The sequence below is a fragment of the Condylura cristata genome, unplaced genomic scaffold (assembly GCF_000260355.1).
Source record: "Condylura cristata isolate star-nosed mole 26May11 unplaced genomic scaffold, ConCri1.0 scaffold00016, whole genome shotgun sequence".
Classification (NCBI taxonomy): Eukaryota; Metazoa; Chordata; class Mammalia; order Eulipotyphla; family Talpidae; genus Condylura; species Condylura cristata.
In genome coordinates, this window is record NW_004567117.1 from 38,156,078 (window position 1) to 38,173,093 (window position 17,016).

Here is a 17,016-nt window from a genome sequence, read left to right on the forward strand (position 1 = left end):
GTCAGTGTCCCCGCCACACAGTGGCTTAGAGAAGGTTCCTGGCAGCACAGAGGGGCCAGGGGTGCGAGTGGGCCACGCAGAGGACGCCAGGGCGGCATAGTCCGCCTGAGTCAGGCAGAACCAGGGGCAGCAGGAGGCTGAGGAAGGAGCAGAGCCGCTTGTCTGTGTCCCAGTGAGGGCAAGAGGCAAGTGGAAAACGCTCACATACACACACACACCCAACATACTTTCAAACACGCTCACATGACCCTGCACTCACACACCCAGCACGGTTACACACTCAGGACCGTGCAACCCACAGACGCTCAGACACAGTCACAGATGCACACACCCCGCACCTCACCGCAGTCCCTCTGGGTGAACGGGCCTCCTTGGGGCCCCAGGCAGGTCCATCTGACGGCGCCCACATGTAGGCACTCACCTGCGTGGCTGGAACCTCAGCATGCGGGGAATTCCATTCTTCCATTTAACACATGGGGCTCGACTTCCGGAGTTTGGGGCTGAGCAGACCTTACCTGTGAGGATGTTTCACCGGCGTATGCCAACGGCCTTAACCCAGATCACCAAACCGAGTCAGGAGAGAAGGCGAGACTCAGAGCCGCCTCTGTCCTGGGATGTGCCATGACACAATTACACCACTTACCCGACTCAGGATGAGTCAAGGGAAAGCTCAAAACATTAGAGGGAAACTGTCCAACAGGCGGTGACCCCTCAGGGCAACAGTGAGTGCAGCCTCTGTCTCCCCCCCCAGCCCCCCCCCGCTCTTCACTCAGGCCTGGATTAGGAGCTCTGCTTCCACCACCACCCCCACCCCCGTTTGCAGATGTGGAAACGTGAGCACAGAGCAGAGGAGAAGTGGCTCCACGCTGCAGGGCTCCGAGCCCCAGGACAACCACCCGAGACCTGGGGGTTCACTGTCAGGCCCATGCCCCTCGTGGCTGTGCCCAGGCCCTTGTGCCCCCTGTTTTCATCACCAGCCAGGTTGCTTAAGGCATCTGCTGCCTAGGCAGAGACGGAAGCCCAGTGCTCAGGGCGTCACTCGCTGCAAGCGAAGAAGGCAAGCCCGAGGCCCTGGGTCCCAGGCAGTCTCAGCCCAAGCCAGTGCCATGGCCAGGGCCTGGCCCTCCAGCTTCTCCTCAGAGTCGAGGGCACATGAGTCCATGGACGAGTGTGTGGCTACCCTCTCTCCAGGGAAGGGCCAGGGGTGGAGGCCAGCCGGTCTCCGCACCCAGATTCAGCCAGTCTGGCAGCGAGGAGGCCCGAGGAGGCCAGGGGTGCACTGAGGGCTCCTTGCTCCTCTTTCTTTAACTTCAGGAAAGTATCGCACAGTCACGCCCGCCCCAGGGAGCACGAGGACACTGGCGAGGGTCTCCCCTCAAGAGCTGGGTCCCCCGCTCCACGGGTACCACCAACACAGGCTGCCTGAGACATGGCCGGGACCCACCTGCAGCCTGGAGACCTGGGAGCTGGCCACTGCCCCTCTTCACCCCGGGCACTGGCAGGCACTTGCATGCTTGGGGCTCACCTTGAGGTGGTGCAGGGTGCGGGTTGGGGGTTGGGTGGGGGGGGGAGCGCCAGGAATGCCATTTAGAGTGAAATACAGGCCTTACAGTTCTTGTGGCTTCCTAGTGACCCCCTCCAACAAGACGGGGTCAGGCATTGGCAGAGAATCTTGCACCAGGCAGGGTTAAGTGTGAGAGGGAGAGCGACATTCCCAGGGCAGGGAGCCGGGCTGTGGGTCCCTGCAGGGCGGGAACTGTGGGCGTCACCGAGGGGCTCCCGAACCCGGCTGCTCTCAGTGGGCCAAGGACCTCTTTCGCTTGCCCAGGGTTCCTGGAGGTGGCGGACCATGCTCTGACGAGCTTCTCCTGGCAGAAGAACGCGCCGGCCATCTGGACCATGAAGACCCAGGGAAGCGCGAGCTCCGCCCTGCACGGCATCCGGGCCCTGAGCCTCCTCTGGGTCATGTCAGGGCACACGGGCCAGATGACCGCCTGGCTGAATCTGGGTGCGGACACCGGCCGGCCTGTATGAGTGGACAAGGAAGAGGGACTCCTTTGTGTGGGGCCCTGTCACGTGGGGTGGAGGCTGCAGCAGGCCTTTGGGCAGCCTGCCCTCTGCCTTAGAGGCACAGCTGCTACCTCGGAAACTTCCAGACCTGTCCAGAAGCTGCTTTTCTGCCCTCTGGGTGTGAATCAGGCACCTGGTTCCTAGGTGAACACGGATACCTGAGCGCTGCCTGTTCCTCCCCTAAGAGCGAACTCCCACACATCATGATTTGTGAAGCTAGAAACCAAGTTTGTTGTTTTTTTTTAACCTCCTGGTAAAGCAGACAAGCTTAAATACTGTGCAGTGGTGCTAAGTCAGTGTTCCCTGACCTTCTCTGAGGGCTGCACTCTGGAAGCACAGCGCCCAGAGCAGTGGTGTCTGCAAAGGTGGCAAACACAGATCAGAACTAAGAGGCTGAAGTGCCTCCTGCTGCCCCAGCCCCAAGCAGGTGATGCTACGGTCGCCCCAAGGGGCTGCCTGCGCCCAGGTGAGAGCACAGAGGAGCTCAATGCCTTGGGGACTTCAGGCACCTCGGTGCCCGCTCACGCCCATGTTAGGGTCCTCCCAAGTGAATTATGGGGATGCATAATCCCCACAGGTGTACAACTGGAAGTCGAAGGTGTTTCTCTTCTCTCTGCTGAAAAGGTAAGTGTGAGGTTTTTTCCCATTAAACAAAAAGGCTGTTTGTTTTTTTTTTTGTTTGTTGCAGATAATGTTCTGGAATGGAGAGCCAGAGTACTTAAAAACCCCCTGTACCTTTATTCTCGGAGTGGCCCGTTCTACCTTGGGGTTGATACGTTTTTCCTGATCAGGTAATGAGGCGTTTTCTCTGCTGTCTGCCTGGCTGTATGGCTGGGTGTGTGTGTGTGTATACACATAGTCATTCTCACTTTAGTGAGAAAAACTGAACGGCCTGCTCTCGGTGATGACCTGGCCTTTGCTTCTGTCTCCAGATAGACTGTTGTCCTCTCCTCTGAATCTCCTGTTTCTTAGATGGGTGAGGGTGAGACCTAAGAGGGCCTTTTATGGAAGGTGAATTTATTTTAAAAAATTGTTTAGTTTACTGATTCTCAGATTCTGGTACATTAACTAATACAAATGCAAGATAATATTTCCAGTTCTCACTGTGAGTGAGTGTGAAAAATAAGAAAATGGCATGCTGGTCACAAAGCTATGATTTCTAAATTAACCAGCAGCAGAGAAGCTTTCTCAATTGCTCGATGACTGTCAGGCCCTGTGTGTGGGACTCCGGCGTCACCTCGCTCCAGCTCTTGGCGGCCCTGTGTTGTTGGCCCACAGCCTCAAATCAATGGCGTCAGGTGAACAAAGTGACTTGCAGTATGTTCACAGTCCTGGGTGACTACACTTCTTTCTGGTTCCAAAGCGTTTTCCTCATCCCTAAACGAAACAGTTACCCGCAGTTCTCTCTCTCTCTAGCCCCTGGGAATCTGCTTTCAGATCTGTAGAGTCACCTGTTCTAGGTATTTCTGGTAAGAGGGGCACATGACATGTGGCCTTTGATGCCTTTGAGGTTTTCTAGGGTGCGACACATAGTGGCACTTCGTTCCTGTTAGGGCTGATGTCATTCCACCTGTGGAGAGGACTCCCTGAGGCTACCAGGGTGATTCCTGGGGGACCCGCCAGGTACTCGAATTAGAGTTCATAGCCAGAGTCTCAGTCTGTCTCTGGAAGTTCTGGGTCAGATATCCCTTCTTTTAGGGAGCTAGGCATGGTGGACGTAGCTGATTTTATCGACCACTGAGCATTCATCCATCGACCATGATTGAGGAAGACCTATTTGCTGGGCATGGTTCTGGGCCCACAGGGTATGTCAGTGGGTCAAGCAAAGAGCGACTGCCCACAGGGTTTCCATCGAATATGTGTGTGTGAGTGTGATTTTTACAGATGAGAGCCTGAGTTGACTTCTGGGGATGAAAGCATTTGTTTGACTCCCTCCAGGAAAGTGAGAACCTGAGCTTAATTAAGGCCCAAACCAGGCCATAAGCACCAAGTCACTGACACATTTTCACATATAAAACCAGCGATATAGTGATTACTGGTGATAGTTTGGAGTTCTTTTGTGTCTAAGGCTGGTTTCATGCATCTCTGCAGCAGGATGTCATTCTTTCCCAGTCTGTCCCCAGAGCAAATATTTCTCTTGCTCGGAGCCTGTTTTCCAGCCAGACGCTCTGTGTCTTCTCTTTGAAGGCTGGCCAGTGCATGCCATGCACAGAGGGAGGCCCGGCTTGCTTAGCAACCAAGCAGGCAGAGAGGAGCCAGTCAGGCTGAAAAGAAATGGTTGCTCAGGCCCCTGATTCACAATTCCTTGAGATTAAGAGGCAGCCACAGTGAGAACCAGCCCTCCTTCCACGCCTCAGGGCGCTCTTGTAGCTGCCACTATCCGTTTTGCTCCTGTTACAGTGAATCCTTGCTGCATTTCAAAGGAGAATCTAGCTGGCAGAGAATAAAGATGTTTCCTTGCCGTCCCTCATCTCTTGAGATTCTCTTCAGCACCCCCCTTCCTGCCCCCCCCACCTCTTTCACAATAAGAAATACATTAATTTGCAGGGAAACCCCTTCCCCCTCCACCCCCACAGGATTCAAGGATTATTGTATAAATGTCAAAAAGTCAAGAAAGGTGCTCACAACTGCCCCCCTCAGGTTGTAACTTGAAGGAATAGCCTGACTCCCTCTCACTAGTTGATCACCTGGTGGTCAGAGTATGTTGAGGGTGAAGAATTCCAACGTGATCTTGGACAACCCACCTCATTCTCCATTCCTGATTAGGCAGGTAATGTAGAGACTTCCCTTTCACCTCATAGGGTTGTTTATTTTCCTTGTCCATCATTCAGTCAACAGACATTTATTCCAAAGTAGTTTGGTGTTGGCTGGAGAAGCCAAAGCATTTCCATCAGTGAAAGGACTTTGAAAAGGATGTGACGATATGGAACACGGAAGGTCTTGGTGTCACTTGGGAAAGCAGTGTGGTAATACTAACATTGCTCACCAGGTATTTCTGGCTCATCCATTCCCATTTGAGTAGAAGAGAATGTCACCCATTTGGTAACATTCTGCTTGCTGGCCTCCCTGTGGTAGGTTGGCCTACGTCATTAAGTCTGGTCTGGTATGGCATTGTGCTGCATGTTAACCTTGTCACTTCTGAGTTTGGGCATTTAATTGCTGGATTGAACCCTTCCACAACTGTCCCATTCCCTGATATAGTCACTGGTAAACTCTCAGAAGGTGGCTGGGACCCCAATGAGAAAAATGCTGAGCCCAAGGTCACCAGTTGAGCTAAAGTCATGAGAACAAGAACAATAACCACTATCATTTTAAGTCTTGGAATTGTTCAGTTATTTTAGCATAACTTACTGTTTTCTGATAGAAATAACCAAAATGAAACTCTCAAACAATGAGCTGTATCCCTAATAAGTAATTTCTATGACTGTTTTTCTTTGGCTCCCAGTGGCTGGCTAAGTGCAAAGTCATTTTTAAAAATGCATCAGAATTCAGACAAAGGAATAACTCTTCATAGTGCACTCAGATACCTTTTCAATCGCTTTACAAGGTAGGTAATTCCTCGGTTCATGCCTGCAGTGCAATAATTTCTTTTAAGTCTTTAGCTTGCTGTTGAAAAAAAATTTCCAAGGAAAATAAATTGGGAGACATGGTTGATTTTCTTTTACACATTGAACTTTTAAAAAGATTTATTTATTTATGCATACAAGAACTGAAGTGTAAGCCAGAGGTGTGTGTGTGGGGGGAAGGGGAGGTGAGAGGTTTCACAGAGGCAGAGTGGGGAGCAGACCAGGTGGATCTACACTGCTGAGGGGAGCAGCGGGTGAGACAGGAGCGGTCTGCTGCGCCATGTGGGTCGGCTCCCTGGCCAGAGATGGAACTCATGGTGCAACAGCTTTCAAGTGGCTATCTTAAACCCCTGCGCCATTAGGGAGACCCTTACAAGATTGATTTTCAGCTGGTGTATTCCAGTTCAAATTCTGTTAGGACAAATCCCACGAAAACGTGTATCTTCCACTGGCAAAAACATCCTTACTCCTCAGCGGATGGGTGACAAGTTTCAAGAAATGTACCGTCAGATTCCCATGAAGTCTATTCAACAGAAGAACTTGCAGGACTCCTATGGATGAGTAGTGATTGGTCTTGTAAGTAAGAGTACCAGTGGGAATGATAAAAATTAAAATAATATGCAGCCAGGAGAGGGGCTGGTAGGAGCTTGGGACCATGGCGGCCCGCTGTGAGGGGGCAGGAGAGGAGGATGAGCCCTAGGGAGCCTTGGCTGGAGCTGAAGGGACTATACAGTTGGGACAGGACGTGGCGCCAGTGGGGCAGCAGGGGGCGCTATGGTAAACAGTTGACGTTTGCAGATAAAAGGAAACTTCATCTCCTGCCACCCCCTTGTCCCCCACCTATTTGTTTTCTAAGTCATGCCCAGTTGCTGACCTTGGCTCTGCTCTCTCATTGCTCATACTCCATGCCTCTCTCTTTATGTGACACTGTCTGAGATAGGGGTGTTGAAATAATCTTCTGGGCTGGTAAAATGGGGCGGAGAAGAGCTGTCTCTGGCATTTGTCTGCTGGACTTGTACCAGGGCTCATTTCTATACGAGCCATGTGAGTAAGTGTCTCAACCTTTCTGTGCTTAAGTTTCCACATTTTAAAAGTGGGGAGAATAGTGTGTGTAGCTGTTGGAACAAATACGTTTCCCCAAATTGAGATGAATGCAGTAGGCATGGCCATTCATCACACTTATTAACTAAGGGCAAATTACATACCGGTGTCCTCACGCGGAGCTAGTGGTGAGGCTTCAGGTCGAGGCAGGAGCCTACAGGAGTCTCCTTGGACCCTGCTTCGCAGGTGTGATCCTTGAACGGGACGAATGACCCCATGTGCTGGGAGGACAGGCCACCTGCGGCTTTGTTCTAAGGTCAGTGGTGCTGTGTTTGGATCACGACTACTGATTAATACACATGGAAAAAGCAGCGGGTGGGAGGGCCCCTGGGGGGCGCAGCGGGTTAAAGTGCAGCACTTCATGGCCTTCTTAGTGCCAGTTCGATCCCGCCCCAGAGATTACCCACAAGGCTCAGCAGACCTCTCCTGACCCGCCCACTGCTCCCCTCAGCAGTGTTCTTCCTCAGTTGGCCTGTTCTGCCCCCCATTCTGTCTCTGGTGAATTCTCTCACCGCCCCTGCACCTCTGGTCTTTACCCCAGTTCTGTATGCATAAATAAATTTTTAAAAATCTTTTTAAAAGGTGGGCAAAACTATATATATATATAATAAAAACAACGAGACGCTGGCCATCTTCGCAATGCAGGGCAATCACTGGCTGTGGATCCAAGATGGCGTCCCTCCAAGGGCGTATTTTGATTTCCCTGCAAACGGCATTCACTTCACGGGACTCTTGTGAGGACTCACTCAGGAGGAAAAGAACTTACCAAAGTGGGGACCGCCTAGTAAACCTTCAATAAGCTGTCGTTATTCTTGTCTATACCTTTTAACTTCTCCAGTAAGTAGGTTAAGAGTATGACCTAAGGAGTAGACTGTTATTGATTTTTTCCCTGGTGGCCTTTGCGGCTTCTTTTAAGCTCTATTGAGTCTGGCCTCATGCTGGGAAGGGCAGATGCTTAGCCTTTCGGTAGTATTTGGGTGTATGGCCTGTCCTGCCCCCGGGTCTGGAGCAGGGGGACGCTCGCTCGTGGTGGTTAAGCACTGAGGGCGTAGGCGGATTAGCTGGAGCTGGAAGGCGCCAACAACATGGCGGCTTCCGTCAGGGAAACTTGCCTCAGAGCGAAACCCTGGAGCTGGGGGTTGAGGGTAGGAAGTGTTTATTTAACACCAGATGGAACTTTAGGGTAGTGGGGAGCAGGAAGAGGATGGGGGAGTGTTGTTGGGGAAGGGGCAGTAAGACCTTAGGGGGCAAATGGAAGCAAGGACGCCTGGGAGTTAAAAACCAGGGCACTCTGGCCCTCCCTGGTGGCGCAGCGGGTTAAAGCACAGCACTGAGAATCTAAAGCCGCTTCCGCATGAGTTCGATCCCCGCCTGCCCCGGAGGTGACCACATGGCGCGGCAGACCTCTCCTGACCCGCCCGCTGCTCCCCTCAGCAGTGTACTTCGTCGATCTGCCTGTTCTGCTCCCCACTCTGTCTGGTGAAGCCTCTTGAGGCCCCTGCACCTCTGGCCTGTACCCCAGTTCTGTATGAACAATAAATAAATCTTAAAAAAAAAAAAAAAAAAAACCAGGGCACTCGCGAAATAAGCCAGGAAGAAAAGGAAAAATACCGGATGGTTTCACTCATAGCAGGAGTGTAAAGGGCCAGGGGAGAAAATAACAATAATAATGAACAACCATATACTAGAGACATTTCACGGGAGTGAATCAAAAATGGGGGTGGGGCGGGGTAGGGAGGGAAGTGCACGGGACTATGGTGATGGCACACGGGTGATTGGGTGATGGAAAGTCCACAGGGATAACAACTGAGATGGAAAAGGCACAAAATGATGTTAAAACAAACTATTATATTATTAAAAAAACAAAACAAAACAAAACAAAACGAGGGCACTCTGGGCGGAGTGCAGGAGATGGACTGGCCGCTGACCTTGGGGACTTGGAGAAGGGCAAATCTGGGCCACGAAGGTAGGGGCGGAGATGGTGGGGGCATTCTTGAGCTAGGGAACCCTGGAAGAAGGCCAGCTTGGAGCCAGGAAGTGTTGGAAAGTATCCCCAACACAGTCTGAACTCACCCTCGTTAAGTACACCCAGGGCCAAGCTGGCCCCTCATTCAAATACTCGCTACTGTTACTGCCCTACGGCTGTTCGCCTGCAGGAGGGCTGGGGGTAAGAGCCTGTCCAGCCTCTCTGTTTCCGGGGTGGGGGCGGGGTACCCCGTGCACCAGCCGGTCTTTAGCCCAGGTGGCCGCCACCTGCTCACGCCCAGCCCCGCTGCAGGTTGCAGCCCCTTCACCTGTATTCCGTGTGCTTGCTGGTGGGGCTGTTCTCCCTCGTCCCCTGGGGACCCATCTGGGAAGTGCCCAAGTCCCACCTGGATAACTGTCGCCAAGCATGGTGGACCAACCTGCTGTTGCTGAACAACTTCCTGTCGGTCCAGAGGGCGGTAAGTCCCCAGCCCTGGGCTGGGCAGGGGCAGATGGGTGCGAGGTGGTTTCACTTCATGGGAGTGGCCAGATTTCCCAGGGCGTCTCTGAGTCTGGGCCCCTTTCTTCTGGCATGTTCTGGAGTAGTGGTGAGGCTTGTACCCTAGAGTGGGGTCAGGGGAGGCCAGGAAGGGGGCACCGTGGAAGCTTCTGATTCAACTACACCAGAGTTAAGATTCCAGTAGCCCCCCCCCTTATCTCTGGGGGGTACATTCCAAGAACCCAGTGGGTGCCTGAAGCTACAGATTGTACCGAACCCTGTCTACACTGGGATTTTCTCCATCTACACCTGCCTATGCTAAACTCTATAATTTCGGCGCAGCAAGAGGTGAGCAATAGTAACTAGGGATGAAAGAGCAGTCACAGCTTACACTGCAGTAGCAGTTTTGGGAGTGGCCGCTCCCTCTCGGGTAGTTCCTAGGAGGAGACATCTTCTGACCCTGGGTGCCTCCGTCAAACCTGAGGCGCCCGAGTAAAGGGGGCTTGTGTTCCTTAAATCCACACGACACCATCAAGCTTGTTTCCAGCACTGTCTGGGGTGATTAGCTAGGAGTCCTTGTTTTCAGTGAGAGAAATCCTATCTGACCCCCACTGTCATAATGGCCATAACAGCACCTTGATAGAGGATTGGCTGCTGGGGGATTGGAGTCTGCAGCTGGAAAAGCCTTTAGTCTCTCTTGGAAACCCCCTACGCCACCCCTCAGAAACCCGCCCCCCCTCCCCGCCCCCAGCCTGTTCTCCCCCTCTCCATCCTTCATCTCCCCCACCCCAGCTCCCTCCCAAACTTCCTTCTGCTCCCTGAAGGTTGCACTCCATGGTGCTCCCCACTGTGAGGGGGAGCCTGACTCACTGCTGTGCTTGCAGTGCAATGGCTGGACGTGGTACCTGGCCGCCGACTTCCAGTTCCACCTGGCCACGCCGCCCCTGGTCTTCATCCACGGAAGGTGAGTGGGGGCCGCACATCTCTGCCACTCTGAGAGGCCGGGTTCGTGCAGAGCAGCTGTTCGCATTTAGGAAGTCAACAGTCTGGGAGCGACCTGACAGGGGATCTCGACTCGGGGTCCCCGTGGTTACCCGGACCAGCCTTCTGCAGCTTGAGCTACCCCTCACCCCCATTTTTGAGGCCTGTCACCGCGCCTGTGTGATAGCTGGCGCTCAGCTTTCTCCGCATTTTCCATAGGACAGGAGCTGCACACCCTTCAGCTTTAGGGCTTCTGGGCCTTTGTGGTGTTGGGGCCTCCAGAGGGCCCTTGAGGTCATCAGCATTGTAAATGAATACCTGAAGGCTGGGTCCTTCTTGCAGGTGGAGTTACTAGGTCAAAGGGAAATGACAGTGAACTAAGGTGGGGTTGCCTCAGGGAAGAGTGAAGTTGTACACAGCACCCCAGGCTGTCGGTCAGCTCACCCACTCTGCAGGCAGGATAGCTCACCCCTTAATTTTTGTTAGTTTTTGAAAAGTGCTAAGGATTCAGTCATTAATTCTTGGCGTATTAAAGTTTATGGAATATTGGTGACACTTCATTTTTTTTTATTTTATTTATACATATAAGAACCAGGGTACAAGGCCAGAGGTGGGGGGGGGCAGGTGAGAGGATTCACAGAGACAGAGAGGGGAGCAGAACAGGAGGATTTTTGGAACACACTGCTGAGGGGAGCAGCAGGCGAGACAGGAGAGGTCTGCTGGGCCGTCTCCCTGGCTGGGGGTCAAATTTAGGCCGTAGAGATGATAGCGATCATTGTACTATCAAACTTAAGCCGTAGAGGTGATAACGATCATTCTACTAAAAAAAATAAATAAATAAGAAAATGCCATCACACCTTTCGCAGGGAAGGAAACCACAGGGCCTCCTGTCAATGTCTTCTGTTTCTCGCAGAAGTAAACATGTCCTTCTCTTCCTGGGGGCCGCGCTGTTCCTGGCATCTTCCACAGCCTCGGCTCTGCTCACACTGGCTCATCACCTTCCTGTGGCAGACCCGACAGAAGCAAGGTGCCTCCTGCTGCACCCCCACCCTGTCCCTGCAGCCCCTCAGAAATGCCAGACCCCCCGGGGAGGGCTGTTTACACTTAAGCCTCACTTCAAGGAAATACAGGGTGGGAAATGTGTAGCCTGGATGGGAAAATTGACTCCTTGTTTCTAAATTTTTGGCGATTTCAACTTGCACAAGGGCCTCACTGTTGCCCAGGAAATGCTTTTCGGAGGCAAGGAGCGCCCCCTCGTGGCTGCCTTGTGTCCCGCCTCCAGTGGTGAACTGCGGCTGTGAATGGAGAGGAGGAATTTGGGGGTTCTCGAGTCACGCGGCTAGTGAGTGGGAAGGTGTGGGTTGAAGCCAGCGCTTGGCCTGCTATGTAATTTTACTTCCCTGGTGAAGTATGCGCAATCGTCCTCCTATCCCAGAGTACTACAGGGAGACCCCACAGGGCCACCTGCGCAGAGGGTGGAAATGAAAATCTCGCCAGGCCAGTCACCTGCTAACGTTCCTCCAGGGCCTCCGTTCTCCGGAGTAGAATCCCAGACTGACCTCCCCTCACGCTCCCCCGGCAGTTTCTGGTCCAGTCACACTGGTACAAGCTTTCCCCCCACCAAGCACACACCTTCCTCGGAGTCTTCATACGTGCTATTCCCTCATCCCAGAATGCTTTTCCTTTCAATCTGGGCAGGTATCTTCTGGGGGTATCTGTGCCAGGGTCACCTGAGCAGCCTTCACTGATCCAAAATAGCCCAGTACAGAGCCTGACACAAAGCTCAGTACCTCAGTGAGGGGCTGGAGAGAAGGGATGGTGACACTCCAGACCTCACGGCCGGGGTGGGGGCAGCCTGACCTCCCCGTCATGTTCTCAGCCTGTGTGGGTATGGCCGGCTGGCGCAGGAGGCTCACTCTGTCCAGGCCAGTGGTTTTCAACTCCGGTGTTCACTAGAGTCCGCCGGGAAGCTCTGACCCCCACAATTTAAGAAGCCCACAGCGGGCACCATCTCCATTGAATGACTAGAGCGCGTGGAGGTCAGAATCCCCGGGGGTGTGAGCGAAACGTGGGTAGTTTCAGAGCTTCCGTGAGACGTTCTCTTTTACCAGAAGAGGCTCACGTCTGAAAACCCCCTCTCCAGAGTCACCAGAAACCACGACTGAACATGAACATGGTCACTACATTTCCTTGGAATCCAGAGGCCCAAGGCAATGGAGAGTTTTGCCTGCCGCCTGTGGCCTAAGGGCATCATGAGGTCCCTGTTGGGGGATCATCACCAAGGAAATGAACAGCTCCCCTGCCCCAGTTCCTCTTTGGAATTGCTGATAGTTCCCGCGGAGATCTGGAGATCTACTCCCTTTCCCGACCCAATCAGTCCCAACCTGCTGGCTCATTTCCTGTGTTTCCTAGCGAGGATGTAACTGTGCTGTATTTCGTGGAGTACTACACCAAGCCCTACTGCCGGTTCGGGCCATTCCTCGTGGGTCTCCTGCTGGGCATTTTCATGCACCAAAACCATCCGACAGGCATCCTCAAAACCAAGGTAAGCGCCACCCCCCCATCCCCCACCCCCGCCTTGCGTCGCAGCAAGCCAGTGGGTAGCAAATGGAAAGAGTCTGCAGAGGTCAGGCCTCCCTGGTGGAACAAGGGGTGAAGCTGTCTGCAGCCACTGCAGCATGAGTTCAGGGAGTGACCCACAGGGCTCAGCAGACCTCTCCTGTCTCCCTGCTGCTCCCCTCAGCACTGTGTTTCAGTAGATCTGCCTGCTCTGCTTTCCACTCTGTCTCTGGTGAAGCCTCTCATCACCTCTGTACCTCTGGTCTGTACCCCAATACTGTAGCATAAATAAAATCTTAAAAAAAAAAAAAAGATCAGGGCTCTCCCTGGTGGCGCAGTGGGTTAGAGTGCAGCACTAAGAAGCTAAAGCCACTTCTGCATGAGTTCGATCCCTGCCCTGGAGCTGACCCACATGGCGCAGCAGACCCTTCCTGACCCACCCGCTGCTCCCCTCAGCAGTGTACTTCGTCAGTCAGCTTGTTCTGCTCCCCACTCTGTCTCTGGTGAATCCTCTCACCACGCTGCACCTCTGACCTGTACTCTGTCCTAAATGCATAAATGAATCAATCTTTAAAAAAACAAAAGATCAGGCATGAAGCCTCGGTGGACTTGGCATACAAGGCACCCTCTTGGTTGATCTCCTGTTTCTTTTTTTCTGTTTTAAAGATTTATTTATTTATGTTCACAGAGCTGGGGTGCAGGCCAGAGGTGCTGGGGGTGAGAGGATTCACCAGATACAGCGTGGGGAGCAGAACAGCCAGATCTACTGAAATACACTGCTGAGCGGAGCAGCGGGCCGGTCAAGAGAGGCCTGCTGTACCCCGTGGGTCACCTCCCTGGCTGGGGATCGAACTCGTGCTGCAGTGGCCCCTGAGAGCTTCATGGTGTGGTGCTTTAGCCCTTTGCGCCACCAGGGAGGGCCCATATCTCCTGTTACTTTTCACAGGCCAGACACCCGCTCTCCCTGCCTGGCCCCAAGCTCCTGAACTTTCTGTTTTAGTCGGATTCGGGCATGGATTGCGGTCTGCAGGCAGACCCTGGAGCAAGTGGGGAGGAAGTCCTGCAGTGGGAAGGGGGTCCCGCTGGCCGCCGGCTGGGGCTCTGAGCAGCTCCCTTCCTCCCCGCAGGTGCAGGCGCTGCTGGGCTGGGCCTGTGCCCTCCTCACCCTGCTCATGGTGGTGGCGCTGGCCTACGCCGTGGATGACGCCCCAGCAGGCTCCTCGGCCCCCGCTGCCCTTTACCAGGCCGTGCACCGGGTGCTGTGGGCGGCGGCCGTGGGCTGGGTGGTGCTCGCCTGTGCTGACGGCTACGGAGGTAGATGCCCGGTGGCTGGGCTCAGCCTGTCTCCCGAAGCCACAAGTGCGAAGATGAGGGCCCCCCGGGGGCCGCGGGGTGCTGGCATGTCAGCGACTCATGATAGTGACCCCCAAACACCCACCAGTCTAGGTCCCCCTTGTGCTGTTTAGAGCCTTCCGCGGGTTTTGGTAAAAATGTAGGTCCTGAGAGAAAACTTGGCAGGCTCTGTCATGGAGTTGGCCGCTGCAAGAGGACACTCAGGCGGGGTCATGAAGCGGGAGAAAATTGCAGCACCCGGGACAGGAGCTCAGGGTTCCCCCGCCTGGAGTTCCTTCCCTGAATTCCACATGCAAGGAGCCCTGTTCCATGTGAGGCGCCAGGGTGCACTTACCTTTTGGGGGGCCACTACTCACCCCACTCCAGATAGCAGAGGGTCCTATTCAGAGAGGGACTAGCCAGTGTGTAATGGCAGTTTACTTGGATAGTCAGCGTGGCTGGTGGGAGTCAGAGTATCAGACTGAGAGGGACCTGGCAGGTGGTGGAGGCAAGGTCCTCACGAACAGGCGAGGAGCCCGAGGCGGCCGGGTCACCCCCAGCCGGCATCCCCGAGACCCGCTGTGTGTGAGAACGGGCCTGAGGCTGGAGGAAGTGGTGTCTAGTTCTGAGTGGGGGGTGTTCTGCGCCCCCAGTCATGCTTCGTGGTTGAAACCACGAAGAAAAGAAAACTCGCTGTAGTCTCAGCATTAGCATCTCTCAGGGTTGCTTTTTTTTTAAGATTTATTTTTATTTATTTATGCATACAAGAATTGGGGTGCAGGTAAGAGGTACAAGGGTGAGAAGATTCACCAGAGACGGAGTGGGGAGCAGAACAGGAGGTGGACTGAAACACACTGCTGAGGGGAGCAGCGGGCAAGACAGGAGAAGTCTGCTGTGCCTGCAGGTCAGCTCCCTGGCCGGGGATTGAACTCATGCTGCAGTGTCTGGGGAGACCTTCCTAGGGCCGAGGCTTTAACCCCTGCACCACCAGGGAGGCCCAACATCTCTCATTTTGTCCTGTTCCTGCAATTGCAAGTTGTCTTTTTTGACGGTGCTTTTAAATAGTAAAAGGAGAACTTCGGGAAAGTGCAGGCACGGAGCCCTGGGGGCCACGTGACGCAGGGCGGCTTCCCGGGAGCAGAGGGCCTGCATCCCTGAGGACTGGGCTCTGTCCCTCCTCCAGGTCCCGTGCACCGCCTGCTTTCCTGCGGCATCTGGAGGGCCCTGGCCAGCATCAGCTACGCTTGCTACTTGGTGCACCCCATCCTCATCATCCTCTACAACGGGCTGCAGGAAACGCTGATTCACTACACGGACATCAACATGGTGAGTCAGCGCCCAGCCCCTCAGGCAGCACCTTCTCTTCTGCAGCAGCCCAGCGGCCATTGCTGGGTGAGAAGCCTGCCTCTGGGTGAGAAGCCTGCCTCCCCGCACCTGGCCGGCGGGAGGGCTTCAGTGCAGGAGCCGTCTCTCTGTCATTTGACTTACGCTTTTGTTTAATGTTCGGGGCACTCAGTCTAGCTGCCCCACGTCACGGGGCCAGGATGGGGGCACTTGAGGACCCAAACGAGGATTCTTGTCCGAAATGTGACCTCATGCCTGTCCTTCTCTCCAGTTCTATCTTTTCTCGGGACACTGTTTGCTGACTTTCCTCTCCGGGCTGGTCCTGACGCTGTTCATCGAGAAACCTTGGCAGGAGCTGAAGCGGGGCCTGCTGGGGCCAGGGCCTGCAGGACCGTGAGGGCCCAAAAGCATGGGTCACCCTTTGCTGGTGGGGATGCCCGAAGAACAGGTGGTCTTGCGTATGTCGTGAATGCTGTGTTCCTGTGTGTGGGTTTGATTGTGTGAACATCCCGGGGATCAAGTTGCCGAGTGTTTTCCATAGAAAAGGGGCCTGCCTGGTGGTGCAACGGGTTAAAGCACGGCACTATGAAGCTACCACAGCCCCTGCAGCAGGAGCTCGAGCCCCAGCCAGGGAGCTGACTCCCATGGTGCAGCAGACCGCTCCTGTCTCCCCGCTGCTCCCCTCAGCAGTAGATCTGTCTCTTCTGCTCCCCACTCTGCCTATGGTGGATGCTCTCACCCCTCCCCCTGCCTCCCTGGCCTGTACCCCAGCTCTTATCCGCATAAATAAATAAATCTTTAAAAAAACAAGGCCCACTCATGTACCTTTTTGCCAAGAGCACTTTTGGACGTGCCCTGAGCTTGTTTTCTGTATCAGTCCTCACAGGAAAACATCCGTTGTAGTGGATTTAATGTCAGTTGGGCTATAACATCCTTTCTCTTGGTAAAAATCACAGTATGCCCTTTTCACATCTTGCTGCTCTTGTGTTGTTATGACACTTTGTGCTCTTGTTTCTCCTGGGAACTTAGCTGCCCCCCAGCCACACACTGTTTTCTACTCACCGTGGCCCCTGTTGTGGGTTGAATTTTGTCCCCCGATACTCCCCATCATTCTTTAGAACGTGACTGTCGTTGGAGACTAGGGTCTTTGCGGAAGTGATAACATTGCCTGCGTTAAGATGTAAACCTTTCACACACGAATATCATGTAGGAAGATGCCACAGACACGAGAAAGTTTATGTAACACAAATAAATGATCAACAAATGCTTAATCTTCAGAATGCCGAGGGGACTGCTCAGGATCAATAACACAAAGACAGCACCCCCAAAAGGATCAGGCCGCTGAGGAAGGAGCAGCTGTGAGCAGAGGGACAGAGGTCCAGCAGCCCAGGGGCAGAGACACAGAACAGGTGCAGGCTGGAGGGGGCAGGTCCAGCTTCCTCCACTCTGGAAATGATGTGTCGATGTCGTCTCCACGCTGAGGAACCTGTTGTCTGTCATACTTGCCACATTTCCTCTTTTTTTTTTTTTTTTAAGATTTACTTATTTATGCATACAGAACTGGGGTACAGGCCAGAGGTGCAGGGGAAGTGAGAGGAT

The 17,016-nt window shown here is 53.7% G+C and overlaps 1 protein-coding gene across 1 annotated transcript in view; it reads left to right on the forward strand.

Annotated features, from left to right (window-relative positions):
- The window catches only part of LOC101620395 (nose resistant to fluoxetine protein 6-like), a 35,682-nt gene extending 19,689 nt beyond the window's left edge, over window positions 1–15,993 (forward strand). The window contains exons 5-15 of the mRNA XM_004684018.2: window positions 824–921; window positions 1,829–2,008; window positions 2,759–2,861; window positions 5,516–5,617; window positions 9,016–9,181; window positions 10,086–10,165; window positions 11,096–11,209; window positions 12,595–12,727; window positions 13,869–14,055; window positions 15,257–15,399; window positions 15,689–15,993. Coding sequence (XP_004684075.2) covers window positions 824–921; window positions 1,829–2,008; window positions 2,759–2,861; window positions 5,516–5,617; window positions 9,016–9,181; window positions 10,086–10,165; window positions 11,096–11,209; window positions 12,595–12,727; window positions 13,869–14,055; window positions 15,257–15,399; window positions 15,689–15,814 — 1,432 coding nt within the window. The 3' untranslated portion in view covers window positions 15,815–15,993. The remainder of the gene's footprint in view (window positions 1–823; window positions 922–1,828; window positions 2,009–2,758; window positions 2,862–5,515; window positions 5,618–9,015; window positions 9,182–10,085; window positions 10,166–11,095; window positions 11,210–12,594; window positions 12,728–13,868; window positions 14,056–15,256; window positions 15,400–15,688) is intronic.
- The last annotated feature ends 1,023 nt before the right edge of the window (window positions 15,994–17,016 follow it).